At 35.0% G+C, this 27,455-nt stretch overlaps 1 protein-coding gene across 1 annotated transcript in view; it reads right to left on the bottom strand.

Annotated features, from left to right (window-relative positions):
• Positions 1-27,455, bottom strand: part of TNKS (tankyrase) — a 187,270-nt gene that overhangs the window by 85,181 nt on the left and 74,634 nt on the right. The window contains exons 4-5 of the mRNA XM_017535741.2: positions 4,187-4,223; positions 3,374-3,449 (exon numbers count right to left, since the gene is read on the bottom strand). Coding sequence (XP_017391230.1) covers positions 3,374-3,449; positions 4,187-4,223 — 113 coding nt within the window. The remainder of the gene's footprint in view (positions 1-3,373; positions 3,450-4,186; positions 4,224-27,455) is intronic.

The following is a 27,455-nucleotide window of genomic DNA, read 5'->3' as shown; positions in this document are numbered from 1 at the left end:
CTGTTTTAAGGTTCTAGTTCACTTAATGGCAATAATGAATCGTGGACTGTTATGACTAATCACGCTGCCAGAAGATAGATGATTAAATAATATCTATGCCCCATGTCTCTAAAAGTAGCCTTCATTATAACACGTATATGATTGTATAAAGGTGGCATTTTAGAACAAAGAAAATCTCTGCCTTTTTTTAGGGAGAAAAGAAAAGCCAATAAAATTTCTATTGTAGCCAAGAACCAGTTTTGATTTATGTGTAAAATAAAAGCATACTAATAATACAAACTGTATAAAACCTTACTGATATTTTATAATTTTCAGAATTCTAAAGGTTAGGAAAACAATTGGCTTTGGGAAATAAAAATATTAACTTCTCACATATTACCTAATTAGGTAATCATCAGGTCACAGTATAGAATTAAGAGAATACTTAAAATTTACACTCTCATTGTATAATCCCACATATTACATTAAAAAAAACCTAAAGTCTCAAACCCCCACATATCTCTAGGCAAATTCCCCACCTACTAACCACTGTCTAAGGAACATTTCTTTTCCAAAAACATTTCAAAATTACCATTTTCATGGGCTTTTTAAACTTACAAACCAAGAATTGTAGTAAAAACTAAGACAGAAAAGGGCTCAGTTAAGCAATAATACAGTAATTTAGGAAACCTCCAAAAAAGGATTTGGTTCTGCACTGTATTCTAAAATGAAATTCAGGAAATAAAATTCTATATGCCTGACTTACTATATATGAAAAAAAAAGCACCTTTATCCTCTCATTCACACACAATCTGACTTTCTAATTCTAAATAAACACATACAAATGTTCTAAAAAAAGGACTACATATCTAAGACAGATACGTGTAATTTTAGCAGCTAGATTTGTCTACCTGTTTTCTTGATAACAACAGGAAGAAAATAAAAGATATTGGCATAACTAAGGGATCTTGTCCCAATCTCCACTAGCACCCAGAACGTTTCACACCTTGTGGCTTTATTGCAACTGGTATATTTAATAAGAATTACTCTGTGCCATAAATGAGAATAATATCTAAATATGGGTATTATTCAATTTAAATCATACAGTTGAGCAATTGTTAATGATTTCTCATATGCATAGCACTAAAACCTAATAAATGCTTAAGTCTAATTTGCTATCTAATTTAATTTGAAAAAAAAATCTGATAATCTAAAAAAGTATAAAAGAGTACATTTTGGAATGTTATTGCATTATTTATATTTCAGGAATCCTTTGGTACAATAATAATACTTGAAGAGTGTTCTTAAAAATGCTCTATACATTATAAAGTATACAGTTCTTCCTCATAAGTACCCAAAAATAAATTAGTAGAATATTAATAGTAACAAAAAAAACATAAAATCTCCCATTTACATACTTCTGAATTAATTTTCTAAATGGCAAATAGTAGATATTTTTCTCACTCAGAGGATAAAATTATGTTTATCAAGGAACAACAGAGTCATACTCAAAGCTTTTGCTATACGCAAAGTGCCAGCCTTGGTCCTAAACAAAATAAAACGAACACTAATAGAGAAGCAAAAGAAAATAACATTCATGAACTATACTTTAAGGAACTCCAAATGCATGGAGTGATATAGAAAAGGAGCCACAGGAATTTGGATGAGAAATACATTGATTCTAGCTAAAAACAAGTATATTCTCCTTTAAGGAAAAGGAAAAATTAATGAGTTCTATACATTTGTGTAGGAGATAAAGCAGGGAGAAGAGATAATTAGTTAAGTATCAGGGATCATGCTCTTAATTATTATGATTTACTGCACTAGGAATGTGGCCATCAGTGTAGAAGGGTAAGAAAAGGAGAAAGAGGCCGTGTTGGAAAGCGACTCTTGCTGTAGTAATTTCACATAAGTTCTGTAGTATTAAAATGATTATGGAAAACAGACGTAGGCCCGGCTTGAAACAAGCTCTGTCTAAAAACAGCTGCATTTAACCACAGATAAAAAGGCCCTTTTCTGCACAGTGATAGAAATCACTTTATCTACTTGGAGGATCCAAATAAAATCTGGAGTTTAAAGTGCACACAAGAGTGTTAAATTCCCTAGAGCAACTTCAAAACTGAAGGAAAAATTAACAGTTACCATTTAAAAACACTTCCCAAAAGTAAGCAATAGTGCTGAGTAAATCTTTGCTAGTTTACAGCTTGATATATGTAATTTAACCTTCCATGAAAGTAGAAGTCTCTCCCCAAACTACCCAGAGAAACAAAATGTTCACTGGGCCATATAACAGTATATGACCTATCTACAATAAAAAATTAACATAAATTATATTTGAGAGGCTCAGTTCCTTGCCACTATTTTTGGATTTAATTAAAATAGAGAAAAAGTGGGGAAGCATGCAAAAATTTGATCTGCAAAATTATCACTCACAGAGTAGTAATTTTTAAAAAAGCAAAATAGTTTAATGTTTCTCAGGGGTACCATCCATCCAGATATTTGCCGTAACATTTTCACTGTAAATAATGTAAAAAATTCATTCTTTAAATATGAGGCATAAGATAATTTTCCTCAATATTTGCAATGTGCCTTTAAAAACATTTTAGGTTTTTAGAATATAAAGGTCATCTGTTAACATTAAAAAATGAAGACTCATTTAAAAAAACCAACTTTATAGTACAGAGTGCTTTGATTTTCAATGTCTATTAGGTAAATCACCGCAAAACTTTGTGATTACTAAAGGTCATAATGGATTACATCTGAGTCTATCTTCAGCAAGAATACAAATTAGATAATGATGCTGCCGGCTGTAAACTTTATTACCTTACATTTATGGCAGCTGTATAGAATATTCCTCTCTGTTTTAATCTATTTTCTTTCAATATTCCAGAATTAAAACTTAGTCAATACAAATAATAATAAAAGAGCAGAGCTGTTACATAGATGTAAAACCATCATTAACAGCATTTTCTCAGTTTTAATGGAAAAAGTGTTGGCGTCTAGCAAACAAATCTTCTGCCAAATAAGAAACCAAAAACGGAAATGTCTTAACAAAGATGGTTAACTAGGACACATATACTTCCAGTTTCCATTATCATACACAGAAAATAGCATATGTTGTAATTTTAATCACTAAAAAGCTGCAGTTCCATGCAATAAATAACTTGCAGTGTCTGACATTTAAGAGAAAAGCCATACTTAAGATCCATGCCTCACCAGTTCTAAGAATATGTCACCACTGCCAATAACAGATATAGCAGCATTCCATTTACAGCGAAAAGATGCCAGTAAAAATAAAGCCATGTAGGTATATGTGCATATATATGCATATATGGCACGTTCAAAAAATTTTGTGGCAAGGCAATTAAAGAGGATTATATGTAAAATAACTCACCTTTCGCCCATCACTTGCATGGCAATTCACATTTAGAGGAGTCAGTAAAGCCATTAGTTTTTCTTCATTACCACTCCTACAAAAAGGTAGTAAGTCAATTCCTATAAAATTACAAAGCTTCTTATGAATATTTATGAATAATTTTTTCACACAAGAGTAAAATATGGGTTTGCTTTGATTTCTTTTACATGAATCACAATAAATCTCTTTTGCAATATTCAATTCAATTAATATATTTCTAATTAATTCCTGTTAATCACTGTATAGTGATATATCTTAGATAATGTGGCTTTCTACATTTTTATTTATCTATATAAAGTCATCTTCCTAATTACAAACAAACTTTATTCTGATGAATGAACTAAAAACATTGGAGTTAAAAAATACATGCACAATGCTGTAAAGAGCTAATTAATTAAATTATAAATGACCAAGAACAACAACAAAAAATAGATGAGGATTTTAACATTTACTTTGTGCTCTTCATTCAAGCTTTGCTAGAAAAAATCTTCAGAAGAAAATGAAGATATAGGAATTTAAATACTCCAAGAATATCACTGGGAAAGCTGGCAAACAAGGGTTTGCAGGTACCTTAAGAAATGGTCCAAATAAAATTAACCTTATAATGATCACCATATGAAAGATTTCATTATATACACTAATCATGTAAAATAAAGTATATATTTAGTATCTCCATAACTGCATAAAATCCAAGCAAGACAATAACATTACATTTTTTATACTCTTCCACCTGCCCTCCTCCTTCTCTTGCTTAATGCATTATACACACTTAAAATGAATGGAATCACTTACCTAGCAGCTTCTAGGAGTTCGTCTTTCTTGTATTCACCTAGATGATTGCAAAATATCATGCTGTTAGCATTTGGCAGAAGACAGATTAAGAAATGCAGTAGGCAGCAAATAGAGAATTAAATAGAGAAGAACAGAAAAAGAGAGTCCACACCCCGCTGGGTGATGGAGCCGTGACGTTAGCCAGCTTGTGAAGGCAGCATCACCAGTGCCTTGGAGACGGGCAGCAAATTGACGCAGCTTCTTGTCCAATCCTCAGATGAAATAGCTTTCTTCAGACAACCAATGAATGCTAAATCTCGTGTCCAGAAACACATTCCCTCTGATAACAGCATGCCAGCTGAAGACAATGTCCCCTCCCCCCTTTTCTATTCAGGCTGTCACAGTATCACTTGTGAAGCATAATACATCCTGAGACAAAGCAAAATAATATGGCTCTTTAAAGGTACAAATTACTAGGCTTCTAAAAACTGAAGATTTATTGGTAATGGCATGGAAAGTTAAAAAAAAAAACATTAATTACTATTGTTGAGCTTCATAGCAGTAGAAAATGCAAATATCAGAACCACGAAGCCTTTGACTCGATAGGGAAGGTCTGTAGACTAGAAATACGTGAACTACGTACCAAATGCCATGAACCTCTTGGAGGCAGTGCTCCAAAAACCAAAACAGTGAATACATTCTTAAATGGCAATAATATTCTAACATGCCATAATCTTAATACTTCATATAAATTCAATACCAAATTTTAACACATAATAAATCTTAAAAATACATTTTTTAAGGAGGTTGAGGTCTTTGAAAATGAGCAGATATCTAACTACTATCTAATTTTTCCTCATTCTATTTTATCACAATGAATTTTTAAAATATATCAATGCCGAAAACAGAAATGCAATTAAAAACCATCCATAACAAATTTCTTAGAGTATTCAAGATCTAACAAACAAATTTCTTTTGCAAGCTCAACTGAAGGACAAGGGATGTTAAATAATACAGCGTTTGTTCCTTCAATAAATAAAAAGAACAGCCAGGACTATGATTCAGCTATAATACACTGATTTAGTTTGCTACATCACTAAAGAAACAATTACACAAAGTATCTTAAAAAATAATTGTATGAAAGCAAACATTAAGTGTGCACATAATAAAACATTAGGCTAAATGAAAATGTATCATTCTTTCATGAAATAAGATTAAATAATTTTTTAAAAATCTTACGTGTAAATATGGACTTTGCATTTTGTTTGTTTTGCCACAGAATGGAGAATATTGATGCACATATTACAAAGACACCTCAAGGCTACCAAGCACATACTTAACTGCTATAACCCCTTATTAGCAAATATTCTTTAGCTTTAACTTTGTCTTGCCTCTTGGATTAAGATTAGGTTAAAATCTAGAAACTATAACCAGGTATTTTCAAAGTAAAAAGTTGTTAAATACCTATTTCCTCTTAAAGGAACTTTGTATACCAATAAAGTTATAAGTTTAAGAATATAAGCTAAAATATACAATTTCATGATCATAGAGTTGGTCTTTCTAATCTCCCATAAATTCTATTTCAGATTTTTTTTTAGCCAACTGATAGAGTAAAGGTTATATCATTATATCCTCCATCCAATAAAGTTCCTGCCTTCCCAAAGCCTAAGACCTACTTTTGTTAAGCATTTTAGGAAGCAATATGGAAGTTAGTCAACTTAAAAAGCTCCTTGTGAGGAAAATGGCATAACCCATACCCCCAAATGTCTACAGAACCAGGATCAAAATAAATCAAATTACAGAAGGTAGCTATAAAATTTATTAATTTTATTGAGTCACATTTGTTTAACGGGCCTATAGGCCAGATTTTAAACCAAAAGATACTATCATCTCTGACCTCAAGGCATATTATTAAAGGAGACAGGTGAATAAACAAATGATTAGAGTAGAATATAAAGACATCTTATGAAGTGCTATAGCGTTTACCAGCCAGTCTAAATGGGATTAATGATTGGAAGGGTAGTTGGGGGTCAAGGAAGCATTCCAGGAAGAGGGGAAACTTGAGCAGTTTTGAAAGAAGGACAAGTAATCCTCAGGTGAAGCAGGGTCAGGGAGAAGCGACCATAGTGAAAGAAAGGAGAAGGGGAATGGTTGTAAGTGGCTCTGAGTACCTGAAGAAAAGGACACTCACAGGGGAATGGGTATGGACGAGACAGAGAAGTGGAAATGTCAGGAATGTCTCTCTAAGTTAAGAAGTTTGAACTTTACTTTGAAAGTAATTTTAAAAAACTGCAGTATTTTAACAAGGGGAGTGCAAAGTATACTTAAAAATCTGCAAATTTTGTGATTACATAAAATATTTCCATACTGTACTTCCGTAAACTTTTGTTGGAGAGGAAGGTGGGCAAGAAAAAAAAAAAAAAAAAAAAAAAAAAAAGGAAAATAGCTGAGATCCTTCACTCCGGTGGAGGAAGTACTGCAGGGTGAAGGAAAGGTGGGCAAAAAAAAAAAAAAGAAAAAAGGAAAAAAAGAAAAGAAAACAAGTAAATTCTGACAGTCTATATTTTACAGTATAAGTTCCCTGATATACAGTAAAAACATATTAGAACTGTGAACTTAAAGTAGCCACTATTGAAATTTAACTTACAGTGAAACATGACTCCAATAAGTGAAGTAATAAAACTGCAAAGTATTTGGGAACCTCAAAGTTCAAATCAGTCTGCCTACATAAACTTCTCATCAAGCATAGCTTATTGATGTTTTCACCAAAAGGCACATTTTTGCAAAAATGTTATTCCTTCCTGGATAAGCTGATAATAAACCAAAGCTTTCAAAAGGAAATATATAAGTGCATCCAACAGAGTCAGACACAGGTATTACAAATGACTTTCTACTCTTCCTGCTAGAGATCCTGGTACTTTAATCAGCTTTTCTGCAATACATTCTAGCATCCACTATCTGGTGCCCAAGGACCACAATCCATAAACAGCTGAAGCTATTTTTCAAATGCTAGCTCGCAGCAACAGCTAACATAATGAATTTAGAGCCCCTCACACCCGCTGATAACAAATCTGAGCTACTTACTTAACAGAGAAAGCACCAGTTCTGTTTCATTTTAGCTGAGAATCTGAAAATATTCTGGCTGAGACTATGGTGCTCTATGGAGCATTTATATTCTTTAATAACATCCGGATAAAGACAAGCAATAGATCAGCCAGAAAGGAAACTAGGCAATTATAGTCAACATAATAGCACCCAGAAATGAAGAAAAGAGATGGCTTAAAACGTTTTTTTATTAGAATAAAAGTAAATGGAATTTTAAAAAGGAAGCCAAAAAGTTTACTTTCCAAAGTCTATTTTTTCTAGTAAAATAAGTAATGATATGAAAAATACAAAGACACACACACACGCACACACACACACAGAGAGAGAGAGAGAGAGAGAGAGAGAGAGAGAGAGAGAGAGAGAAAGATACGAGGCTGATGTGTTAAAGAGCTATGTTATTAGAATGAAGAAAAAACTATCTTTTATTTCTCTGGAGTAGTCAGAAATAGCTTCTCTTTCACTTAGTGTAAGTGCAAAGGCAAAAATTAGTGTAAAGGCAAAATTACTTTTTTTTTTTTTTTTTAAGCAGAGACTCGCTCTGTCATCCAGGCTGGAGTACAGTAGCGTGATCTAGGCTTACTACAACCTTCACCTCCTGGCTTCAAGCGATTCTGCCTCAGCCTCCTGAATAGCTTGGATCTCCAGGTACGTGCCAACACACCCAGCTAATTTTTTGTATTTTTAGTAGAGATGGGGTTTCACTGTGTTAGCCAGGATGATCTCGATCTCCTGACCTTGTGGTCTGCCCGCCTCAGCCTCCCAAAGAGCTGGGATTACAGGCATGAGCCAATACCCAGCCCAAAATTACTTTTTGAGTAAAAATGAAGAAACCTTTTATCAATAAGTAGAAGTCATGATTATTGACTTATCTCAATTTTAACATTTTAAGGGCTTTTGCCCCTTTCTTCAGCAACTGACCAGATCAAAGTAGAAAATTTTGTAAAAATAAATGATTTGGTTTTGTTTACATGGAATAGCATGGAAAGATTATGAATATGGAACCACAAATTCTTAAAGCAATGAGAGGCTAAAAAAGAATTCTGGGCTGGGAATGGTGGCTCATGCCTGTAATCCTAGCACTCTGGGAGGCCAAGGCGGGTGGATCACCTGAGGTCATATGTTCAAGACCAGCTTGGCCAACAGGGTGAAACGCCATCTCTATAAAAAATACAAAAAAAATTAGCTGGGTGGCGGATGCCTATGATTCCAGCTACTTGGGAGACTGAGGCAGGAGAATCTCTTGAAGCTGAGAGTGGTGATTGCAGTGAGCTGAGATCACGCCATTGCACTCCAGCCTGGGCAACAAGAGTAAAACTCCATCTCAAAAAAATAAGTTCTGACTTTTCTCTTTCAACCACGATGCCTGGTATCCAAACCTGTAAGTAACACCTTGCAGTATATAAAAGTGGAGGGGGCAGGGCGCGGTGGCTCACGCCTGTAATCCCAGCACTTTGGGAGGCCAAGGAGGCCAGATCACAAGGTCAGGAGTTTGACCAGCCTAGCCAACATAGTGAAACCCCCTCTTTACTAAAAATACAAAAAATTAGCTGGTGTGGTGGTTGGTGCCTGTAATCCCAGCTACTAGGGGGGCTGAGGCAGGAGAATCACTTGAACTCGGGAGGCGGAGTTTGCCGTGAGCTGATATCACACCACTGCACTCCAGCTTGGGCAACAGTGCGAGACTCTGTCTCCAAAAAAAAAAAAAAAAAAAAAAAAGTAGAAGGATGTTATTTGAAACTCATCCTTTCTCCATGTCACCTCACCCCCAAAATCAGGACCACTCTCCTAAGGGATCATCTCATCTGTAACATATTCATTTATACTTAATGAAACTGGTGCCAAGGTAGTTAAACAGATTGTCTTAGGTTTCACTAAGTATTATCCATTATCTGTCAGGCCCTGCACTAGGCTAAAATGTGAGCACAAACTAACAAATCTGAGTTCTGGATAAAGCCATGTAAGCAAAAGGAGAGAGTAATAAATAGTAACAACCATCAAACAACTTGAAAAACAATGACAATGATTAGCTTTAAATAAGTTAAACACATAAATTTAACAAGCCAAAAATTTCCATCATAACTACTTTAAAGCATTTGAATTTACAGATGAGCTTGCAAGCAAAGGCTATTGGACCAAGGGAATTTCAGGAATAAAGAAAATTCACTGGGGTCTATTCTAATGATCAATGCATTTTGCATTTCCCATAGCATACCTTAATTCCTGAACTTACTAGGCATCTCAAGGGAAGAAGTGTGTAAAGACTTCAGTCAAGAATCTTAATTATCAGTTTAATGTAGGGACTCTTATGTTACAGAGTGCTGAGTAGTAACATGAATTGATAATTCTGATACAGATGTTTTCTCAACAAGGTACCAGCAAATTAAGAGATGAATTGATTCTTACAGCTAAACTGACAACGTATATAAAAAATAAAATATTAATTTAGGTGACATATCCCACCATGTTTTCACTAGCAGACTTGAAAATTAAGAACCAGCTATGTGGCTGTGGAAGAAATTGAGCAAAAGCACCAGGAAGTAATCTGATCTCAAGAATCAGAATTAGGTCTTCCTCTCAAAGCAATATTCAAACAGACTAATACTCTGCTATATAAAAACATGGGTCCCAGATACACCTGTATTATTTCACTCTAGGACCTTTCAAGAATATATTCAGAACAGCTGGGGGTAAATTACAAAGTTATCACAGCTCTCAATGCCTTCTTCGTATTTTTTAATCCTACCAAATCTTTCTACTCATTCTGATACTGGCTTAAAAGCCCATACTACCAAGTAAGTCTAGAATCATAGCCAATCTAAACACCAAACATCCATTCTAAACACACTACTTTGTGGTCCTTAAATTCTAAGTTTGAACAGAGTATTCTCCCGGTAGAGATCCTTTCCTTATCCCCTAGAACGTCAACTATGCTTTGTACCACAGTTGTAATCTCTACACTGTCCAATATTTTAGCCACTCCACTAAATACATTTAATATATTTAAATGTCACTTATGTTTAAATACATTAAAATCATATAAAAATAAAATTTCTGTTCATCAGTCACACCAGCTATCTTTCAGGTATTTGACAGGCTCAGGTAACTAGCTAGTACCTCCATGCTGAACAGTGCAGAGAGACCATTTACCAGGAGAGCTGAAACTTTTATTGGACCACGAAAACTTGCAGTGTTTTTAATGAGCTTATAAGAAGTTATCTTTTACCTTAATAACCATTTTTTATACTTTTTACTCTCAAAATTATCACTACCAAAACATAAGCTTTTTCTTTTTCTTACTGAACACCAAACAGCTACTTCATTACTATGAAACGTGAAAAAAATGCTGGGCTGAATGATAACAGATCTAGAATGAGTTGTAGCTCTGCCATTGCTTTATTTGTGTGGCCTTGGGTAAATCACTTCATTCTTGAGAGAGCCTTCATTTTAGTGTCATCTCGAAAATGAACAAGTTCAATGATTTCTAAGTTTCAGCTCTTAAATTTCCATCCTGTATTTGAGTCTCAGTATTGGTAAGAAGTTTTTCTAAGGTGGTTTTAATATTGCTTTAAACAGACTTTAAAAAAAAAAAGTTATTTGAGAAAAAAAAAACTCAACCAAACTGTTATAAAAAGTAGTACCTAAAAATTGTACAGTACGCAGTAAAACAATTTGATCTAACCTGTACTATCTACTTAGTTAACAATTCTAAACGTGTGGTAATGCTTTTGAAGGTAAATAGAAACCAGCTCTTTAAAAGAAAGTTACTTTTTCAATAATTCTAATCTTTATAGATTCATTATAAGATTTTTTTCCAAAGTATGGAACTACAGATAAACTAAGAAGTTATTATTTGATAAGTTTTCCAATTTTTTAGGAAAATGGAAATGAACCCCCCCACCCCTGCATGGCAGCTGAGAAAGAAAATTCCAAAGGTAAAAGGCCCACAAATACAATTCTTTTATCCTGTGTTACAATTTTTATGTCATAATTTTGTCATCAAAATTATATTATTTTTATGTCATAAAAATGGTAATATATTAAATGTCAACAGAAAAACCTCAACCAATGTCCTAAAACATTTTTAAAAACACAATATAACACTCATATAATAAAAGCTTTGTAAAAGCTTTATGCAGGATGCAGTAATATGGCCTCTCTTAGTCTAAGTGACATCTAAGATACACATCCCATTTCCTGACACTTAGCAGGGTTTCCAATCATTTGTACTTGTTTCTGATATGGTATCAATTGTAGCCATCAACATATGTGTCAATAAATACTCATCAGCCAAAATAAGATGGTATTAACAGATACATACATTCTTTAAATTGGATATTAAAAGCCAAAAGAGGTGTTCCTCTAGAAGCTGTGTTAACCTGTGGGACTTTCTACAAAGTGTGCAGATACTTCAAAAGAAAACAATCTTTGTGATCACAGTACACATGAAAGAACTTTCTGATATACTGTATTAAATAGAAGACAAAAAAGGAGGAAGGAAAGATGGAAGGAGGGAGAGAACTCTCTGTTAGCCTGGCAGGTTATGATGCTACGTATTCAATCTGGGAGCTCAGGATGTCCACTATTACTTAAGCCACCAACTACCTGTGTTAATGGCAGCTGGGACTGGGGGAAGTGGGATATTAGTTTGTTTTTGTTTGTTTGTTTTACTATCACAGTGCCTGCTTCATAAAAAGTGATTTGGAAAAGCATATTCCCTATCTGATCCAAAACAATTTGGCAATAGTTTTTATATTTTGTTCTATATCAGTGGTCCTTTTTCTATAGCCATCAATCCACACTCCCTTATTTGCAAATCTGAAACACAAAAAGCTCTAAAAACTCAGATGCAGCAAAATTTGACCCATTTAGTGTACACAGCTACACAGCATAGCTATCATATATTTTACTGCAAAAATATTACTGTTACAGAGTACAGCCCCAGACTCCACAGGGGATGTTTTGTAATACATGGTAGATGTATAGTATCCCCCACTTATTCACAGGGATACATTCCAAGCTCCCCCATTATGTAAGTGAATGCCTAAAACTGAGGACAATACCTACCCTATATATGTTTTTTCCGATAATACATACCCATTATAAAGTTTAATTTATAAACTAGGCATAGTAAGAGATTAACAATAATCTCTAATAAAATAGAATAACTGTAACAATTGCCAATATCACTGTTCTTGTGCTTCTGGGTCATTATGAGGTAAAATAAGGATTACCTGCACAATGCGCTGCAATAGCAGGATGCTGAATCTGATCACTGAGATGGCTACTAAGTCCCTAAAAGGCAGGGGCTGTAGACAGCATGGATCCACTGAACAAAGGGAGTGTTCACGACCTGGGCAGAATGGAGCAGGTCTGTGTGAGATTTCATCACCACGCTCAGAGCAGCATGCCATATAAAACTTATAAATTGTTTATTCCTGGAATTTTTCAATTAATATTTTGGGAAGCAGTTGATCACGGGTCACTGAAACCTTGAAAAGTGAAACTGTGGATAAGGGGTGACTACTATTAAACTGTGTGTTTCCTTATTTACTTGTTTTTTGAAGTATAATTTGCACATAGTTAAATTCACCTTTTGAGATGGTTCTATGTATTCTGAAAAACTTATACAGCTATGTGACCACTGCACTTCAAGAAAGGAAACATTTCCATCACACTAAAAAGTTTTGTCAGGCCCCTCTGAAATCAATCTCCTACTCCAGCCCCCCTCCATGGCAACCGCAGATTTAATTTCTGTCCCTCCAGTCATGTAAATGGAATCATAGAATACAAAAACTTTTGATTCTAGCATCTTTTACTTAGTATAAATGCTTTTGAGGTTCGCCCATATTGTTGAACACATCAGTACTTTGTTCCTTCTTATTGCTAAGTTATATTCCATTACATGGCTGTATCTCAATTTGTTTATTCAATCACCAGCTGGCAGACATTTGGGTTGTTTCCAAATGTCTTTAGGTTATTATGAATAAAACTACTGGAAACATTCACAGAGAGTATTTTGTATGAGCAAGTGACTTCATTTTTTCTTGGGTAAGTACCTAGCAGTAGGGTTGCTGGGTTATATCAAAAGTATATGTTTAACCTTGTTAACAAATAGCCAAACCATGTCTTTTCTGTAATCTGAATATTTCTCAATTCTCAAATATATGCATCTGTTACCTATAGAAAAGAATAAGGAAAAAAAAGAGAGAAAAAGTTAACTACTGAGAACTATGATAGTACTGCCATAATCTCACCACTGCAGATGCCAACCTTGCCTCATATAGGGGCAATTCATCTGACCTGAACTAATTTGCACATCTTTTAATTCTTTGCTTCTCACTTGTTATGTTATTTGCATTAAACAACAATAACAACAACAACAACAACAACAAAAAACAAAACAGAAAACGGTATTTTCTATCTTAGGTTCAGGGTAATAAGCATTTCGTACATATTTAGAAAGGATGCTGAACATTTCTTATGAGCAAATTCTATAGTAAAGTTCTAGGTAACACATAAACTAAAACCTAACCCTGGAAAAACTGTTACCATCAGTGTCTGTACATCATAGCAAGGCTATGTATGCATGAAGTTTGATTTTATCACAGATTAATCAGCTTTCTAAAAAACAAGAGGAGCAAAAAAGTTCTGAATTCTCAGAACAGAAAGCTAACATCGCCAAACACTGAAAATCCTATGTATCTAAAATCTACCCTCTAACAAGTGGTAACTAGGCAGACAACTTTATACCAGCATACCCAGAAAAGGAGGAATGACTCAAATTTCATTAACGTAAACATTGTTTTAGGTAGAAATGTTCATACCCTATTTTACTAGGTATTTAAAATAAGAAGGAACTATACAATAAAGCTGACATTAAGAGATGGAATTAAATATACTCAGATAAGAAAATTAATATAAACAGTTCACATGGGGCTTCATGGCCTCTATATAGAGGCAACTGTTTCCCAGTCAGATAATTTTATGATCTAAAATTGAACATCTCCATCTTCTATTTCTCTTCTCTGCTACTTCAAATAAAAGTATTCTGACTTACACTTCAACAGACTTAAAACAACTTCCCAACGCAAAATACCACAAACTAACTTTTGAAAAAAACCACTAACATGCCTTCTTCATTTCCTCAACTTATAAAGTATCCCCCATATTTCTCTGAAATCATAATAAACATTTTCACACATCTCCTTTTCAACTGAACAAAATGCAGAAAGATGATCAAGGTAAAATGAAGCAAGTTAAAACCAAAAACAATCAATGACATCACAATAGCCCATAGTATTAACTTTATAATAAGAGAATGGTTAATTATATTTAGTAAGTGAACATTCAACTGCTTGAATCTCTTTTTTTGAAGCTAATATTGTGCTTAGAAAAAATAAAAGCAAACTGGTTTTATAGACATTATATCTCAATAGCCCTTTTTATAGTCTTTTAGATATAATATTTAGCAAAATTGCTTTTCTTGGAGAATATTTTCTTTAAAATGTCTGAAACTCCTCCTAACCAAATTGCGAACCCTCAATGTCTGTCTTGAAACTGGCTACATAAGAAGCAAAGATTGTTAAATTTTAACCACTAAATTACTAGTTAAACAAACTATATTATTTAGCGAGGTTATTCCAAATTAATGAGTATTTCTCTATATGTGAAGTCTGAATACATCCATTAAGTCTAAGCTGAATCAATTGTGATTTCTCTTATGATTATGTTCAGAAAGATTATTGGACAAAGTATTAATCTAAACATAAAAGTAAATATTTTAAATTTTGCCACTCATTGACAGATACGTAATATCCCTAGTTACACATTAACCTAACACATTAAATTACATGTTCTGCTACACTGTGATCCATATAATGTTTTGTCCCTACTTTCTTCTTTCCATTCTTATTGCTATAATTTATTTATGTACTTTTTCTCTTACCTGCCTCCTGTAACAGTCCTGTAGCTAATCCCTAAACTAGTCCTTCATCCCTAGTCTCTTATTTTTTTATTGGTCCCACAAATGCCTTCTCAACATGGAATCCTGTCTCTAGCCCTTAATTTGGTTAATTTCTGCTTTAATTAACTTATTATCCTACTCAATAATAATAATAAACAAAATAGTATAAATGCAGGACTCTCCATTCCCATCTTACAAAATAATGTTCAACCCTACAGCCAAACATTAAAAATCCTTTAAAAATATAGACTAAATTTGTTTAAATTTATTATTCAATGTTCCCAATTCCACCTCACCTTCTCAACACACACTATAAACTCTACATCACTTACTTTTACCTGAATACACCTTGCATTTTCCTGAATGTCTTTACTCACGTTGACAATGATCTACACTCCAAACTGTACTCGTTAAAATCTTGCCCACAAACATATAGCCAAACTTACATATAACTTCCTTCATGAAATCGCTCCACATCATTTCAGTCAAAAACACTGTCAAAGGACACAGATTCCAGAACCAGCTTTGCCACTATAGTTTTAAATTTTTCTGCAAGTTATTTGCTTACTCTGGGTCTTAATCATGAGGACATCAAACTAGTTTATGGTGTCAAGCCTGTTTTAAGATTATGTTTATAACCATTATGTGTTTATCAGAAGTTCTTAACCTCTGGTAATTTCATGGAATTCAATAATTCTGTAAATTCTTGACAACTATAAGCAAAATTTGAGTTTATGTTCAAATGTGCAGTGTATTTTCTCCCTAAGGACTGGATCTAAAGGTGCTTTTATTAGCTCCTTAAAATGGTCCATGACCCAAAAAAGGTTAGGAACTATCACTTCTTTGATCTAAATCTTTTATTTACACAGACACATACTGATACAAACAGCCCCTTCCACACCAATGGTAAATTTCCCAAAGCTTTAAGAATATAGTGCTTAGCTCTTATTTCTTAAAAACGATTCTCAACTATTTTTCCTCAACACACCTGAAAGATAATGTTCACATGGGTGATATACTTTCATCAGCAACAGCTGGGCTCTGCAGCCTGCTAAATGAATAAGATAGCCTGTGGGTTTGGTGCCATCACTAGCATGCAAGCTCTAATTCTATCACTTTCTCCTATGATTCAAGATTTATGGTATCTGTACCAGTGCTATATTGTGCTTACCATATTGTAAAGAGTGCCTGTGTATTTGTTAAATAAAAAAATAAATTATGTAATTCGAAGAGAAACAGTAAATGAATGAGACTTAAAAAAACAAACAAACAAACAAACAAACAAACAAAAAACTCCAGAGGGTCTTAAATAAGAACTAATATGCCTAGGATAATATCATTAATCAGACTTCACTGAAGTCGATTAAGTTTAACCTAGTAAGAGATTTAGTGATACTTTAGGGAAAATGTAAGAAAAAAAATAACTGAAGTGTGTGCAGCTGAAGAAGTAAATCACAATTGTTGCTTCTTGAGGAAACCAAAATTGCAGTCACTACTTCTTGCTAAGACGTTTTATAAATCAATGACAGAATATGAAGAATAAAATGCAATCATACACAGTAATCACAAGGAAGACAAGACAGTACTGACATCATTTGAAAAGTATTCACATGTGCCTCTGCACCAGCCTGCAATTCCTCAGGATGATATGTTAAAAGATGCAGAGGTCAGGCAATCCTCGAATGGGTGTCTCCCAAAACTTCAGCCCTCAGTAGGCTTATGCATCCAGGGGCCAGGCACTCTGATAAGAGCAAGGACTTCGGGAAAGTAATTTTCTTTTCACAGACAACAGCCTGGTTCCTATAAATCACAATATGCTTTGTTCATATATCCTCAGAGTTCTGAGATTGCAGCTACCACATACACAACAGTTTCTTAAATGAAGAGATCATAATTGTGTACTGGTTTAAGCAAAAATGAGTTTTTTTGGAAATATTTTAATATAAATACTTCACATAAAAACAATACAAATATTAGAAAGAAATCTGAAGAAAAAGCGTGTTTGAGTATTTTGGTGTTTCTATTTGTTGGCTGACTTACGGTCCTCCCATGAATTTATCAACTACCCTCATATAAAAATTACCACTTTGCCTTACTAAAATACCGCTACCATAAAAATTAACTCTCTTGGAACACTCAAGAACTAAATCATTCCAGATAGCCAAGTTTTCAACATAACTGCTAATTTAGCATTTTAATTTCTCTCTACTTGATAGTATTTCTTTATGAAATATATTACATACCTCTATGCAGTCAAAAATAGATCATTCCAAACATAATTTAACTCTTCTTGGCAATTCAGGACCAATTATTATGAACCTCCACCAGACTTTGGAATAATATAGCAATGCTCTCTGGGCTACTGAGATGTACAGGAACATCTGTAGTTGTCCAAAATGGTTCAAGAATGCTATGTATTTTACTTTTTTTTTTATTAGACAGTCTCACTCTGTCACCCAGGTTGGAGCACAGTGGCACCATCTTGGCTCACCGCAACCTCCACCTCCTGGGTTTCAAGCAATTCTCGTGCCTCATCCTCCCGAGTAGCTGGGACTAGAGGTGTGAGCCACCACACCCAGCTAATTTTTGTATTTTTAGTAGAGACTGGGTTTCACCATGTTAGCCAGGCTGGTCTCAAACTCCTGGCCTGAAGTGATCTGCCAGCCTTGGCCTCCCAAAGTGCTGGGATTACAGGCATGAGCCACCATACCCAGCCATATTTTACTTTTTAATATATAATTATTTTACTCTTTTCCTTTGCATAAATTAATCTCTTTATATATTTCCTTTAAGTTTACAATGTCTGAAAAGTGCTGTCTCGTAGAAATATGTTACATATATAATTTTAAACTTTTTAGTAGCAATGTTTAAAAAAAGACATTATTTTAATAGTACATTTTATTTAACCTCCTATATTCATAATATTATTTCAACGTGTAGCAATGTGTTCAACAGCCAGTTGTGACTTGAGGCTTTGTGCTGGATACTGCATATCTAAAATCATCATGAGCTGGAAGCTTACAACAGTAAAACAGTTGTAATCAGTCAGCAGCAAAAACAGTTACTACAGTAGAATCAAATTTGCACTGAGTAAGATGAGGGCTCTCCTGGGTATAAGGAACTTCAGTTTCAGAGCATGACTTCTGAACATTTATTTGGAGGAGAGGGAGAAAAACAAAGAGAAGGGGAGGAAGAAGAGAGGTGGAGAATAGTAAACAGAGGTAGGAATGAGGTTAGGGAGGGGGAAAGAATCCAATAAAAATGTTCTTGAGGTGGGTAGACTCTGAGGAGGTTTAGTCTACTCACAAGGCAAAGGTGAGGCCTTTCTTAGTAGTTAATATAGGGCTTGGTAAGGTGCGTGCACTAATAATGAAAATTCATGGGTAGTGAGAAGTGAAGAGTCCTTGCACCATGCTCCAGTCTCCAGAGAAAGAGACCAGCCGTGGTTAATGATGACTCCTGAAAAGACAGCACAAACTTTTTATGAGGCTACCTCATTCAAATGTGTATGCCAAGAGATAACTGAGAATATGCTTAAGACAACAGGTCAAACACACTACTAATCACTTTTATGGAATTTAGTAGAGATGCACAACTTTGCCATACGAAATAAAGACCATTTCTAGTGACTCTGACATCCTGAACAAGAAACCAAAGGCAGTGCTAAATTCAGCATTTCTTCCTAACTTAAAAAAAATGGAAATACGAATAAAATGAACTGGCTATCAAGAAAACAAAAAAAGTAAATCTGGTTTTGAGAATGATGACTGCCTGGCAATTGCTGAAGAGCATCACATGATTGACAAGAACATTTAATCACGATAAAGGTAATGTCCTGCTATTAGAGCCCTTCTCCCCTCAAAAACCGTCAACTGTTCAAACATGTAAGGGAAGACAGACAAAAAACTGAATCCAGACAAGCCCCAATAAAACTATTTTGAAGCTAGTTTGCCAAGAAGCTCAAGGAACCAATGTAACAAATTTCAGAAAAGCAAATGGAAACTTATGTCAGCAGAATTTTAAAAAGGAGGGGAGGATAACTTAGTCTATAGTACAAAAGACTGAGGTGATAGTAGGTGGTGATTATAGGAAGAGTCTTCACTAATACCATCAGTATTTCAGAGATGGCTATCAAAAGGAAAAATAGCCATATACAATGCAGTTCCAAAAAAAAAAGTTGCTATATTTGGCTTAGTACATAAAAGTATTTCTAACCATTTAAGTTACCCAACAATGGACTAATGGCAGAGGGCGCACAGGGATATGGTATAGAAATGCCATGTAGGAATATATTATGGAATTCTTATGGGGTAAAATGTTGGATTAGCTAACTTCTAAATCTAAGGTCCCTTCTAGAGTCATGAATTTATGTGTGACTTTTATTAACAGTTGTAATACTTGTTAATTATGTAAATTGAACTTAAATTACACATGCATGCATTCTTTATTGTCTGATCTTCATTATATCAGTCTTCAGTTCTCGAAGTGCAGTTCATAATTTTATGTATGTTAACACATACATGTATTGTGAGTGATTTATAATAAGAAATATGTATTTGATCTTCCTTTCCTGGCAAACAGCCCCTAAATTTCTTGGCATTTGATGAGCATCTCAGATAAGTGATAAGTAGTTTTTTATATATAATGTACTACATTTTGAACATTTGTGCCCTCCAAATGTATGCTGAAATTTGATGCCCTATGTTGGACGTGGGGACTAATAGGAGACATATGGGTCATGGAGGTGGATCCCTCATGAATAATTTAACTTGGGTTGGAAGGTGCTGGGGGAGGAGAAGTGTGAGTTCTCATTCTATTAGTTCCTTCAAGAGTTGGTTGTGAAAAAGAGCCTGGCACCTCCCTCTCTATCACTTTGCTTCCTCCCTTGCCATGCAGTCTCTGCACATGCTGACTCCCCCTCACCTTCTGCCAGGAGTAGAAGCAATCTGAGGCCATAACCAGACATAGATGCTGACACCATGTTCTTGTACAGCCTGCAAAACTATGAGCCAAATAAACCTCGTTTCTTTATAAACTACCCAGCCTCCAGTATTCCTTACAGCAACAATAGAATGACTAAGATATAATGAGATGACTGATGGCTGGGGGCTCCTGGATAGTCTCTAGATAGGAGCTGCTTACCAGAGGAAACAATCATGTGACTGGATAGGCAGAACTTTCACCCCTATCCTTGACTTCCAGGGAGGGAATGATTTAATCAATCAACCACAATGAAGCCTCCATAAAAACCCCAAGGGACAGGGTTTACAGAGTTTCTGGGTTACCGAACATGTGGAGGTGCTGGGAAGGTGGAGCACTGGGAGAGAGCATGGAAGCTCCGTGTCCCTGCCTACTGACCTTGCCCTATGTACGTCTTCATCTGTAGCCTTTGTAATTCCTTTATAATAAACTAGTAAACACATTTTCCTGAGTTTTGTGGACAGAACTAGCAAATAGTTAAGCTTGATGAAAAGGTCATGAGAACTCTCAATTTATAGATAGCAGATAAGAAGTATAGATGACAACCTACTACTAGTGATTAGCCTCTAAAGTGGGGTGCAGTCTTCTGAGGCTGAGCCCTTAACTCACTGGATCTGACTTTCATTCCAAGCAGACAGTGTTAGAACCGAACTGAATTATAGGACACCTAACGGGTGTTGAAGGAGTGCTCATGGTAGGAAAAAGTTGCAAATTTTGGTAACCAGAAGTGAAGTAAGCAGTAAAAGAAAAAAAAGGTTTCTTTTCCTTTACACATACATATACACACACATCTTTGTATTTGACAGGGACTTTACTTAAATAAACTCATTTAATCCTCAAATAATCCTCTGAGGGAACTGGGCAACAAACGGTCACATAGCTCATGTATTAGTTTCCCATTTTTATTGTAACACAATACCAGAAACTAAGTGAATTAAAACACAACTTTATTCCCATACAGTTCTAGAGGTCATAAGTCTAAAATGGATGAGCAGGGCTGTGTTACTTTGGAGGCTCTAGGGGAAAATACATTTCCTTGTCTTTTGCAGCTTCGAAAGGCTGCTCAGATTCCTTGGCTTGTGGCCATGCATCACTATACCCTCTGATTCTGTCATCAGATCTTCTCTGATTCTGACCCTCCTTTACATAAGAACCCTTGTGATTATATTGGGCCTACCCAGATAACCCAAGATAATCTTTCCATCTCAAGATCTTTAACTTAATCACATCTGCAGTCTCTTTATCTCATAAGGTAACATAGTTACGGGTTTGGGGGATTAGAATGTTGACATCTATGGGGTCCAGTATCGTGTACCCATAGATGTCAACATACTAATGCCCAGAACACAACTGGTAAATGGCAGATTGAGGATTTTTAACAACAGTGAATGATGCCTCTCAAAAACTGCTCTTTCATTAAATGAAAAGTAGATACTTTTAAAGGTATTCTCTACAAGTTGCTAGGAACACAGGAATCTAAGAACACAGGAATCTAATTCTAAGATACATGAAATCTATCATCCAGAGGTATAGCCTGCAAAGTAACAAAAAGAATTTTAACTGACACAGACTTTCTTTTGAAAAATAAGCTGTCTGAAAAATATACGATGAATATCTAAAGTAAAACAGCCACTTTAACTTTGCAATGAAGTGAAAAACATTCTTTAACCAATAAAAACATGTTTGTGTACTCTGAAACTTAAACATTAATGCTGAAATTCTGAATATCGTCATTTACATCTCCTTTCAGTTACAAAGGTATTAAATCTTTTTTTTTTGGTAAAAGCATTTTCACACAGGAAATATTCCAATTTTAACTAGTAGTACTATGTTAGGGATAAACTATAGAAAAATATAAAGCTAAATAGAAAAGCACAGTAGGCATGTTATTTTTATCTGCCAAATGCCTGTTATAATCTTCTGGTAATCTCTCAAGTATGATTTAGGGAACAGCTCTTCCTCTATTCAGATCATGTGATTCTGGTGCAGTTCCCAATCACAGCACCTTGCTCCATTTCTGGCTAATCATCACATTCTATTTGCAGAACAGTGATTGATACAGGTTTAGATATTTGACTGAAACAGCTCAGAGTTTTTCCTTGAAATTTTTTACTTTACAACTGGAAAGAGCTCTGGAGCTAATAAGCTGTGGTCCCAGAGCTGCCAATGGGCCATATTCCTCACACCATGAAGTACCTAAGAAAACAAAAACCATGCAGATGCAGATAGGAAATGGAGACACAGGGGCTGAAGTCATCTGGCAGTGGGGAAAGAAACAGAAAGAGCACAGGAGGGAAGGAGAAAGAACAGGAGAGAAAGAACAGAAAGGGAAAGGAACAGGAGTGAGGGGAGTCAGCAGAAAGAAAGGGCAGAGGGTGAAGCAGAAAGAAGGAGGGTAGTTGTTATGGGTTGGATGGGGTTCGTCTTCACCAAAAGTTATGTCGAAATTTAGTTAGCAATATAATGATGTTGGGAAGTGGGGATTTTAAGAGGTGAAGATGTTGTAAGAGTGATTAGTGCCTTTCTTTCTAATTGGAGTAAAAGGGAGTCCCACATGGGACTGGATTAGCTACCACAAGAGTGAGTTGTGATAAAGTGAGGTTGCCTCTCATGCTTGGCATTTTGCTTCTGCTCACTTCCCCTTCTGCTTCTCCACTGTGTTAAGACCCAGCACGAAGCCCTCACCAGAAGCCGATCAAATGCAGCTGCCCAATCTTGGACCTCCTGGCCTCCAAAACTCTGAGCTAAATAAGCCTCTTTCCCTTATAAATTACCCAGGCTTGATTATTCACTTTTAACAACAGAAGGCAGACTAAGACAATGGTTTACAAAAACAGGGACAGTCAGATGCATAATACAACTTGAGTGTCCAGATCCTGCAGACCCTGATGTCAAACCTATCAGCTTTACATGGTTAGTTCGTTAACCAACAAACATTGTCAGCACAAACAATAGTAATTTGATTCATGCTTGTTTAAAATGTGCTTTGTGCCCTTCCTTTTATTTTTACTTCACTGCTTCGTTATAGCAGTCTTTAATCTTTTTTTCTTTCCCCTAACTTTATGACTTTCATCCTAAATATGGAGGTGACAGGTGAACATGTCCATGAAAACTGCATGAAACCCTCTACCCATGTCTTTAAAGGTGTAGCCTGTGCCTTGCTTGCGAATCACTGGTGAGTTCCGAAATGGAGCATAACCTCTAGGGCTAGACATTTTAAATGAATCCTGGCTCTGCCATTATCTAACCATGTGAGTTTGAACAAATCATTTAGCCTTCCTCTGAGCTTCATGTTTCTCATTTTTAAAAAGAGAAGATAATATTTATCTTCTGTGATCACTCTGAGGGTCAGGGATAATGGAAATAAAACACTCAGTGCTTGACTCACAGAAAAACTCCAGCACAAGATGATAGTGATGATGACGATAATAATGTGATTCAAATTTTAATGTGTTTGATTTACTAACAATTGTTTCTTATATCTCTTTTTTTTTTAATCATCAGGAAGATAGGACATTAATCCTTTTTGTTAACGTCAGTGAAAAAAATTTTGATGAAAAGAACTAATATTTAAATAAGCTGACAAAACAGATTACTCCACACCCCACTTTCTCTATAAGAAAATAGATTTTCTTTAAATAAAAAGGAGGAGAGGCATTTTTTATCTTACTATCCTAAATACTTTCCTGAATTCCTAGAAAGTTGTAATCCCAATGTGAGAAGCTACAGAAACTGATTTACACATTAATAAAATGGGGTAGGGGGGAAGAGAGGCCCTTAAATAATTTCCAAGAAAAAGTAAAATGTATTCAAAGGAAGATAAATACAAAAATCATGCAGATCAACTTTCCTTTCTCCTCTATACCAAAAAAGATAGAACCTTACTGAGATTGATAAAACCTTACCAGGAGTAAATATTCATTTCCTCATTACAGAGAAAACCTCACTCCAAAAGAAAGAATATGGGCAATAAGTTCCTGTCATACAAATATTTGATAGTTCTTAATATTCTAGCTGGTGACCTACTGACTTCTAACAGTGGCAAGTATATCCATGTCAGTAATTATAAAAAGCTATAATGAAAATATAGATTTGTTTCTGTATTTCATACATGTCATTTTTCATTAATTTTAAACTTTGTATTTAATTTAAATTATGCATACAATGATTGCATGAAATGCGTACTGATTCTGGCATATTTTTATGCCACAGAAGTGTACCAATCCTGCAGTGTAATAATCCTTATGAAACTTGACTGAAAGATCGTATGTATATTAGTATTTTGAAGTATGAAGTTCGGGATAAATTAAAAATAAAAAATTAATCCAGGATCAGCAGTATGTTAAATATTGAGGAAGTACAAACTTGCCCAGTTGATAATGACTGTTTCCAACAGGATATGGAACAAGGCCACATAAAAGAATGTTCTTATGCAAGACCATACAGCAGCTAGGAAAGTGGCCAACAATCTTTTCTTCCTAGTGACTTGCTTTCTGACTAATATGACATTGCCGGGAATGACTTCATTCCTCCTGCCTCCCAAGCAAATATTTCTAAATTACTGATTTGTACCATTTGACAGTATCCAATCCAGAGTGATCCCAGCTTCCCTAATCCCTGTTAGAAATATTTAGTACAAGCCTAGACCCTATAAAAAGCCCCTTCTAACTCCTCCTCTAAATTCCCTCAAAGCTCTTCCAGATGTGTCCTCCTTTGAGGCAACAAGCAAAACAAATTTAACTTTGTTAATTACAGGTGTGTTTCTGGTGGTCTTTGATGGCATTCAACAAAAGACATATGCATGTGACAGCAGTCACTTTCCTATATTTCCTATCCTTATATTAAAGTAAAAGTTCTTATTCTGGTTGTATACATGAACATAAAACTTTAGCTGCTATTTTTATATATATTACACAATTAAAGATTTTTTAAAAATGGAGGTGAGTCCTGCTGCATTTATTTTTATTTGAAATTTTGTGCTACTCCAAATAAAGCACTATTAGTTAGGAAAGAATAGAGGACCCAGAAAAAAAACCCAAGTACTCACAGCCACCTGATCTTCGACAAAGCAAACAAAAACATGAAGTGGGCAAAGGACACCTTAGTCAACAAATGGTGTTGGGATAATTGGCAAACCACATGTAGAAGAATGAAACTGGATCCTCATCTCTCACTTTATACAAAATTCAATTCAAGATGGATCAAAGACTTATATTGAAGACTCAAAACCACAGAAATTCTAGAAAATAACATCAGAAAAACTCTTCTAGACATTAACTTAGGCAAAGGATTCAAAACCAACAACCCAAAACCATATGCAAATAAAACAAAAATACATAAATGAGACCTAACTAAACTAAAAAGCTTCTGCACAGCAAAAGAAATAATCTGCAGAGTAAACAGACAAACCACAGAGCAGGAGAAGATCTTTGCAAACCATGCATCTGACAAAGATGACTAACATCTAGAATCTACAAGGAACTCAGACAAAGCAAGAAAAAAACAACCCCATCAAAAAGTGGGCAAAGGACATGAACAGATAATTCTCAAAAGAAGGTATATAAATGGCCAGCAAACATATGAAAAAATGCTCAACATTACTATCAGGGAAATGTAAATTAATATCACAATGAGATACTACCTTATACCTGCAAAAATGTCCATAATTAAGAAATCAAAAAATAACAGATGTTGATGTGGATATGGTGAAAAGGGAACACTTTTACACTGTTGGTGAGAATGAAAACTAGTATAATCACTATGGAAAACAGTGTGGAGAGTCCTTAAAGAACTAAAAGTAGAATTATCACTTGATCCAGCAATCCCACTACTGGGTATGTACCAAGAGGAAAAGAAGTCATTATATAAACAAGGCACTTGCACCCATGTTTACAGCAGCACAATTTGCAACTGCAAAAATATGGAACCAGCCCAAATGCCCATCAATCAACGAGTAGATAAAGAAACTGTGGTATAGGCTGGGTACAGTGGCTCACACCAGTAATTCCAGCACTTTGAGAGGACAAGGCAGGTGGATTACTTGAGGTCAGGAATTCGAGACCAGTCTGGGCAACATGGGGAAACCCCGTCTCTACCAAAAATACAAAATTAGCCAGGTGTAGCGGTACATGCTTATAATCCCAGCTACTTGGGAGGCTGAGGCAGGAGAACTGCTTGAACCCAGGAGACAGAGGTTGCAGCGGTCAGCTGAGATCATGCCACTGCACTCTAGCCTGGACAACAGAGTGAGGCTCCATCTCAAAAAAAAAAAAAAAAAAAAAAAAAAAAAAAAAAAAAAAAAAAAAAAAAAAAAAAAAAAAAAAAAAAAAAAAAAAAAAAAAAAAAAAAGAAAGAAAAAAGAATTATTTTATATATATATAAAATCTCCTGTGGAATACTAGTACTCAGCCATAAAAAGGAATGAAATAATGGCATTTGCAGCAACCTGGATGGAAATGGAGGCCTCTATTCAAAGTGAAGTAACTCAGAAATGGAAAACCAAATATCGTATATTATCACTTGTAAGTGGGAGCTAAACTGTAAGGATGCAAAGGTATAAGAATGATATAATGGACTTGGGGGTAAGGGTGAGGGGGGATGAGGGGTAAAAGACTACACACTGGTTACACTGCATACTGCTTGGATGACAGGTACACCAAAATCTTAGCAATCACCACTAAAGAACTTTACCACCTGTCCCCCAAAAACGATTGAAATAAAAATTAAAAAATAAAAGACCATTAGTTATTATTCATTTCTTCTTTTATATTCTCCTAGCAAAGTATATTAAATAGCCTGTATATGATCTTTAAAAACATGAAAACTCCCTGCCTCATCTTATTCACCATTTATAATTTGTCCAGTATTCTCTGGAGAAACAAGAAAATAAGTTACTTGCCTAGCACAAACGGCTACCTACTTGAATGATTTATTGATTGCTGTCAATTTTTTTTTTCTTCTTCCCAAGGTAATTCAAGTAGCTCTCTCTGCTCAAAACTATCTGCCTTGCTTTCAGGGATAAGAAACATGTTTTTAAAATCTAACAAGGTATAACGCACTAAACTTTGCAATAGTAAGAACATTTATATGTATGTGATTATTATTATTTCATCACTGAATGAGTAGCATAAGATCTTCATTCAGCAATTACAAATAGCCACATCAAAATTGTGTTTACTTCTCTTGTTTATCTATGATACTACTTTCTAAGTCTATATCTTAAACCTACCCTACATTTTTTTT

This window comes from Cebus imitator, unplaced genomic scaffold (genome assembly GCF_001604975.1).
Source record: "Cebus imitator isolate Cc_AM_T3 unplaced genomic scaffold, Cebus_imitator-1.0 Scaffold5, whole genome shotgun sequence".
Classification (NCBI taxonomy): domain Eukaryota; kingdom Metazoa; phylum Chordata; class Mammalia; order Primates; family Cebidae; genus Cebus; species Cebus imitator.
Note: the sequence above shows the minus strand (reverse complement) of the source record. Positions and strands in the feature narration are given on the sequence as shown.